General features: G+C 48.5%; 1 protein-coding gene across 1 annotated transcript in view; it reads left to right on the top strand.

Moving 5' to 3' along the window:
* The first annotated feature begins 507 nt into the window (after positions 1-507).
* Positions 508-8,015, top strand: part of LOC110201042 (uncharacterized) — a 47,660-nt gene continuing 40,152 nt past the window's right edge. Inside the window, exon 1 of the mRNA XM_020976504.2 lies at positions 508-661. Coding sequence (XP_020832163.2) covers positions 508-661 — 154 coding nt within the window. The remainder of the gene's footprint in view (positions 662-8,015) is intronic.

Here is an 8,015-nt window from a genome sequence, read left to right as displayed (position 1 = left end):
TGTCCCAAGGTCCCTTCCAACTAAAGTACTCCTTGTTCTATGTTCTAAGATCCTTTCCAGCTCTGCCATTTCTGTGGGTACATGACTCAATGCTCCTCATGTTTTTCTAAGATTAGTCCTCTCATATACTCCATTTCCCCTTCTGTGAGTCCTGAAATCCCGAGTCTTGGAAAAATCCAGTACTCCAGGGGATGTGTAGAGGTATTCTCTCTTGACTCTTTGGCCCACAGGGCAGAAAGCAGGCACCTTCAGGGCATAGAGGGAAGGTGGCAGGGAGATAGGTTCCCCCCACCCACCCACAAGAACACGCACAAGTAGCCTAGGACTCTGGGCTGGGCTCTGGGGCTGGAGCAAGAGGGAAGGAAGAAGGGGGAGAAGGAGGGAGGGAGGAAATCCCATTTCCAGACTGCTGGATCCCTGGCTGGTCACACATAATTGCAGTCATAACAAACACATTGGAAACACACAGGCCTGGGCAGAGCAGTGTGATTAATAAAGGAAGACGCAATGCAAATTAACACGCCAGCCAAGCGGATGGATTGTTTTCAGGAAGCAGGAGCAAAGCCCTGTGCTGGCTGCCTTGGCAGCAGTGGCCCCAAACCTCCTCCCACCCAGCCCCCAGGAGCGCCCCCTGGCGTTGCTGCAGCTGCCGCTGTCCAAGGTCAGCCAACTAGGAAAAGGCAAAGGCTGGTGGGCTGAGGCTGGAGCCAGTCTCCTGATGCCACCCTCTCCTGGCCCCTGTCTGGCATTCTGGTTGAGAGTTGGCCCCGTCAGCAACCGAGCTCCCCTCAGGAGGATGCCAGGGGGCGTGGTCTCCCTGCTCCAAGTCCCTGAAGTTAGAGCAGCCACTTCAGTCAGTCATTAAAAACGCAACATTTATTGAGAGCCTACTGGGACATATACTCTGATCCTCAACTAGCTCATCTATAAAATGGTTCATATAGAGCTGAAATGGAGGCCCAAGATCAGCTAGTCCAGCCCTCTCGTGTTCCAGATGAGGCTAAAGGAAGTGACAAAGGTAGGATTTGCACCCAGATCTAGGTCTTTGGGCTCTCAATCTGGACTCTGCATGGAGCTTGCATTACCTGAGTGTGGCTCAGCTCAAAACATATGGGTAAAGAATTTGATATAAATGTGAAGGGTTGTCACTCCTGCTGGTCCAGCAGTGTGTCAAGGACTGTGTTTCAATGAGCCTTGCTTTCTTGGAGCTCCAAGAGACAGACACAGACACAGACAGACACAGAGACAGAGAGAGAAGGAGAAAGAAAGAAAGAGGGAGAGAAGGGGGGACAGGGAGGGAGAAAGGGAGGGAGAGAGAGACAGAAAGACACAAATATATATATAGAGAGAAGGAGAGACAGAAAGACAGAGACAGAGAAAGAGTGAGGAATAGACAGAGAGAGAGATAGGGAGGTAGGAAAAGAGAGAGAAGTCTAACAAGGAATCCATGATAATTGCATTAAAGAGGCCAAAATAGCGAGACCTTCCATAGAGAGAGCTTGAGGCCTGCTGGAAGGCCCATAGCACTTGGTGCAGCAGCAGCAAACCCACAGAAGGTGCAGCTCCATGAAAGGAGGGCTCACAAGATCTACTTTGGAGAGGCAAAGAACGGAACTGGCAGATAGAATTTTGCCCTGTGCCCAGAGGCCACACAAAATACTTCATGGAATACTGCAGCATCACCTACTTCCCCACTAATGATACCTATTTGCAAAAAGACCTTCATGGAAATAATTGCCGCTTATGTACTAAAATCAATGGCTGAGGATGCAGTGGTTGAGAAATTCTCTGAAGAATCCAATAAGAGTCTCCAGACTAAATCAATATACACTCTGATATGTGGTAGCTTCAATGCAAAGGTGAGAAAAGATGGGAGTGGAGAGAAGTAGATGGGAAAGCAGGAGCCAGGAAGAAGGCAGAGGAGAGGCCAAAGACTGCTGCCTTGCCATTGTGACTGCTGGCCCAGATCTAGCTCAGAGACCAAGGCAAGAAGGGGTCCTCTTGTTTGGGGATGGCACTGCATTGTTTGTGTGGAGCTCCAGGACATAGGCAATTGGTATCAGGAGTTCTATCTATCCACACCAGGAAGACCAAGTGGTTGGAGAATGGCCATGGTCCAGTGTCTCCATGCATTTGTCCATCAGAGTAGGTCTCTAGGAAGTCAGATGGATGCCAAGTTGGGCCCAGTGTTAAGCAGGAAGGGGGAGGAGGACAGCAGACTAAATTGCTTTTGGAAAGTGACCTCAAGCTTCCCACGATGGCAGAGGCCCAGCAAAGCATGGACTTCAGCAATCTCCAAAGAATTAAAAATGGCTTTCTCCTACAGAGGGCAAGAGTATGGGATAGCATGAGGGAGTCAGGTGAAAGGATGAGAAGCTGGGTGAGTGGGTGGCCAGGAGGCATGTCCTGAGAAGATGTGTTGGGTAGAGCTCCTGTGGGGAGTGGCCAGGAGGGCCTTGACAAGAGGCCCACAGGACAGCTGGCCTCCTGTATCATTGGAAGGACTGATCACAGATCAGTTGAAACATTTGGGTAGCAGCTGCACTGTTTGCAAATTCTCCTGTTTAGTCCCCCCCACCCCCACCCCCTCGAGTGCTTCAGGGTTAAGGGCACGACTGGTCCAAATTTAGCCTTAGGGAAAAGAAACAGAAGATAGTCCTGAAATAGGAGAATTGCAGCAACTTGACTTGGCTCGGAGCCTCCACCCCATATTTAAGGAAGCTCTGACTTAACCAGCCTCAGGCCTAGACAATTGACTTTTTTGATGACCATATAGAAAACAGTAAGGAAAATGGTAACGAGGGTGCTCCAGGGGCTGCTTTGCCCAGTCACCACAATGCCGTGGACCTGCCTCCACTCAAGGTCTCCTGCAAATGCCTGAGACCTTTCCTACCCTGAAGTCCACATCTATCGGGATCCTCTGTTAGAGGCAGCAGCTAGGGAGGGCAGGGAGAGAGAATAGGAGAGAGGGAGGGGAGACAGGAGGGGGGTGGGGAGCAGATGATGGCAGATCCCAAGGGAGTATGGCAAAGGTTTGTGGAGAACCTCAGTTGAGCAAGGTAGTGGTAGGCTAGTGCCGATGGTCCTGATTTAGAAAGCTCTCTGATTTCCTGGGAGGAGAATCTTCTCCTCTTTCCTCCCCAACCCTCACACACACACCCCTACACGTACTGAATCCACTCATCTCTTTTTCTCCGCAAGGTGTGTCTGAAGGAAACAGCCACATGAGGGCGCCCTCTTCCCAGCCACCAGGCCTGAAGACTTCACCTGTAGGCTGGAAATGTCTGAGTTTTGATCAGCTCTGGGTCCCAGGCGGAGCCAAGGGCTCCAGTGGTTCCTTGTCAGGAACCCCGCCAAGGGGGGGGGGGGAGGAAGATGGCATAGGAGAGACAGAGGATCTTAATGAGGAGGAAGGGAAAGGGTCCTGGTTGAGGAAACCATGACTGAATTATCATGTCGAGTCAATAGCAAGTCTTTTGATTATTCTCAAACCTGGGAATCCACTTCTTAAAAGGCAAAGTTGTTGGGGACCTCACTGGAATGGTTACGCAGCTCTGCTGAGTGGAATGAAGAAGTCCTTAGCCCTCATGTAATGTAAGTGAGGAAATTAAACAACAGGCTATGGGTCTGTCATGGAGAGACGCCATGGACCTTTAGACTCTGGAATGAGTTCAAGGCTTGGCTCTCCATCTTCACAGCTGGGTCGTGTCCCTTCTCTGGCCTTCAGTTTTCTCCTAGGTAAAACAAGGAGATTGGACTACATGATCTCTGAACTCTGAAATGGACATGGCTACAAGGCCAGGAGACTGAGACCTCCATCTCTCTACCTCTATTTATGTCTGCCTCTTTAGCCTGTCATTGATGGTGGGGAGGGGAATAGGATGAGAAGTGGATGCCAGAAGACAAAGATGAGAAGGGTGAGGGGACAGGGAAGAGTTCTCCTGGCTCCCTTCCTCTCTCTCTCCTGCTCCTTCTCTGTCTCCTTTGCTGGCTCCTTCTCCAGATCTCGCCCTCTAACCCTAGGGGTCCCCTGGGCTCTGTCCCGGACCCTCTGCTCTTGCCCCTCTATCCTACTTCCCACGGGGACCTCCTCAGCTCCCGTGGATTGAATGGCCAACTATCTCTATGCTAAGGATTCTCAGATCTCCCTTTCCTGCCCCAGCCTCTCTGCTGACCTCCAACCTCTGCCTCTCAGACACCTCGAACCCGACGTCCAGTGGGCACCTCAAACTCCACATGTCTAAAACAGAACTCATCTTCTTTCCTATCCCTGTGCCCCACCTTCCCTTGGAGGCTTGGTTTTAGGGAGCTAGCTGTTTGACATTCCCCAACACACCTGTGTGACACTGCCACCTCTTTCTTCTCTCCACTTCTCTCTTACTCCCTATTACCAAGTGCAGCTCAGTGGTTAGCTCGCAGGACTTAGAGTCCGAAACACCTGACTTCTAATCCTATTTCAGACACTTATTAGCTGTGTGGCCCTGGACAAGTCACTTAAGCTCTCTATGCCTCAGTCTCTTCATCTGTAAAATGGAGATGATAGCACTTGCCTCACAGAATTATCATGGGAATCAAATGGGTAAACAAATGCAAAGCAGTTTTGAAATCATAAAGCGATGTCTAAAGCCTTGTTATTTTTACTATCATTATTCTACTTTAACATCGTCTCTCATACGGCATACTCCTTCCTCCTCTGACACTGCACCCCCTGGTGCAGGCCCTCATCCCCTCCTGCCTAGACTATGACTGTAGCTGCAAAGTGATCTTCCTGAAGTGCAAGCTTGAGTACCCCTCCTTCAATAAACTTCTGTGGCCCTCTATCACCTCCAGGATCAAATACATTCGGTTTGGCACTCAAAGAACTCACCATCTTTCACTGAGACATCCATCCCCTGTCCCCTTCTCCCTTTCCAGTCTTCTTACACCTTCCTCCCTGGACAAGCACTCTTTGACCCAGTGGCTCTGGCCTCCTGGTTGGGCTGTCTTTCAATCAAGCATTGGCACTGACTGGTCTCACTCCATGCCCAGCCCCTCTCCCTCCTTTTTGCCTTCCTTCGAGTCCCAGCTAAAAGCCTGCCTTCTATAAGAAGCCCTGGCCAGCCTCCCTTAATTCCAGCATCTGTTCTCTTTAGCTTCTTTGTCCAGAGCTGTCTCCCCTGTTAGACTGGAAGCTTCTTGGGGGCAGGAATTGTTTTCACTTTTCTTTGTAGCCAGCATTGAGCACAGTGCTTGGCACACGGTAGTTACTTCATAAATGCTTGTTGATCGACTAACAGATTTGTTCCTTGTATACTATGTTTAATTGATCTGCTTTTCTGCATTTTAACCAACATCCAATAGGCTTTCTATATAGTCTGAGGTCTGGATGATGGCACTTCCCGGTAGTATGATGGTATGCTCACTTCTTGCAGAAGTCTAAGTGGAAGACTGTAAAAGACAAAAACAGAGACACAGAAATGTACAAGGGACATCACCAGATGCCCAAGAAACATTCCACACCTAAAACAGGTCCAAAGGCTTAGACTGCCCAGTTGTAGATGAAGAGGCCAGTGACCTAATGAACTGGCCTCCATAGCAAAGATTTCATTCATACCATTTTCCCTAGGCTCCAAAAGGAGTCTGGGGAATATTACTAGCTAAATTAGGATGGATCATCATAAGCTGAGAAAGACCTGCCTCAGGAAACTGATCCTGGATCAGAAATAATTGTCAACCAAGGAGAGGCTAAATCTCTTCCCCTTCTGGCCTGAGCTGAGGAGGAATGAGAGAGAAGAGGCTTGTGCCAATCCCAGGCTAATGTCCCAGGTGAAGAGAGCTCAGCCCCACCCCCAGATGAGGCAGCAGCTGAAGGTGAGCCCAAACTTCAGCCACTCCATCCATTGCAGATGCCATGCCTGAAAGAAGCCATCTCTGACACCACAGCCTGCAGCAAACTGTGTAAACACCCTCTGGAAAAAGGTAGAGAAGCAAGGCCTTGTGGTTCTGAAGCTGGGATATGTCTCCGACGCATGTGTTCCCTACATGAAGCGCCTCACTTCAACTTTGTGGGCACTCTTTCTCCCACAAACTCTGTATGGATTTGTGGGAAAGTGTGCTCACTGAGTTTGGGGATAACAAATTTGGAACTACAGTTCTTCTACATCATTCAAAGAAATGCCTTTGCTAAAGAACTATTCAAAACTACTGACATTATTAAGGTGAAGCATGCCAATGGGGGCTCATGAGCTAGTGTTGGGGCCCTAGGAATAGGAGCAGCTATCCCTCCAGAAATGTACCTGTCACTACCAGTGAGTATTAGAGGAATGAGCCCAGAGGAGATTCTTTATAAGGAAACATTAATAACAACAGTAACAGCATTTCTATAACAGCACTTTAAGGTTTGCAAAGTGATTATAGGTAACTCATTTTTTCCTCACCACTACTCTGGGAGGCAGGTGCTTAAGTTAAATTTTTAATTAAATGTTACAGATGTGGAAACTGAGGCATACAGAGGTTAAGCGATTTGCCCAGGTCATGCAGCTAGTAAGTATCTGAGGCCAAATTTGAACTCAGGCTTTCTGAACTCCAGATCCAACATTCTATCCATAGTGCTACCTGGCTGCCTCAGAATCAAGATTAATAAACTGGAGAGTATACAGGGTACAATGACCAAGATGTTAAAGAGACTCATACCACATTAGAATTAGTTGAAGAAAGCTATCATGTCTCCTCTGACTCTTCTCTTGTCCAGACTAAACAGCCCTACTTCCTCAAAGTATTTCAGTGTTTGGTCTATGTGAGACGGATTAGATTTGCTCGGCTTTGTCCCAGTGGGCAGCTAGGTGGCACCGCAGTGGATAGAGTGCGAGGCCTGGAGTCAGGAAGATCTGAGTTCAAATTTGATCTCACTTACTAGCTCTGTGACCCTGAGCAAGTCACTTCACCCTGTTTGCCTCAGTTTCCTCCTCTGTAAAATGAGCTACAGAAAGGAATGGCAAACCACTCCAGTATCTCTGCCCAAAAAAAAAAAACCCAAATGGGGTCACAAAGTCAGACATGACTGAAAACAACTGAACAGATTTGTCCCAAAGTAATTCAGTCAATAAGCATTTCTTAAGTGCCTGTTCTGTGCCAGCATTGTGCTGAGTGCTGGGTATACAAAAGAAAGGCCAAAAAAAAAGCTAGTCCCTGACCTCAGGGAGCTCCTAGTCAACACATAGGTTGGAAGCCTCTGCTGGTGCCCCAGACAGTAAGTGAGGAGGGTGAGAGGGGACGATAAATTCAGCTTGGGACATGTTGTGTTTAAGGAATCCAAATGTGAGATAGGTCATTGAAGCTGCAAGGCTGGAGAGTTCAGTCAGTAGAGCTGAGGACCGTCAGATGATAATGGAATCCACGCTGTGAAATAAGAGAGAAGGTCGAAAGTCAGCCAGGGCTGGAGCTTTCAAAAAGGCAGAGTTCGGCTTGATGTCCAGAAAATCTCTAATGATTAGAAGTGCCCAGCGGTGAAATGGTGCCTAGAGAGGTAGACAGAGAAGCCCCTCCCAAGACGCACAGAGCAAGCACTTTGTAAATACATGTTGATCAGGTTGATTGGCTTCAAAACAGAATTAGGGTCAGTGTCAATGGTGACTCGTTAGGTACATTGCATCGGGAAAATTTTCCTTAAGGTATGGAAAAACTGAACGATCACCCCATTTCTCTGGTGCTGAGGCAAGCTCCCAGCTCAGCCAGTAAAACAAAAGCATGTCTCTTCCCAGGGTAGTTTTTCCTGATTCATGGCCAGAGCCAGACTCAGGCCCTGCCCCAGCTCAGTCACATCCTGGCTGATTTATCCCTGCTACCAGAACATCTGGTTGGAAAGTGAAAACTCCAGCAGTCCAGATGTTAGGTCTTCTTGCTCCTGCACAGCTGCTCCAATCGAAAGCTTGGCCCCAAAGAGACGGAATGTTTAGGCTTTGTGTAAGCTGTGTCCTTGGAACAGATTCAGTGTGACCTGTTCAGGACACCCGTTATCATACTGGATGAATACAGTA

Source organism: Phascolarctos cinereus, unplaced genomic scaffold (assembly GCF_003287225.1).
Source record: "Phascolarctos cinereus isolate Bilbo 61053 unplaced genomic scaffold, phaCin_HiC Scaffold_8;HRSCAF=390, whole genome shotgun sequence".
NCBI lineage: Eukaryota > Metazoa > Chordata > Mammalia > Diprotodontia > Phascolarctidae > Phascolarctos > Phascolarctos cinereus.
The sequence above is the reverse complement of the archived record's forward strand: the minus strand, read 5'-3'. Positions and strand labels throughout refer to the sequence as shown.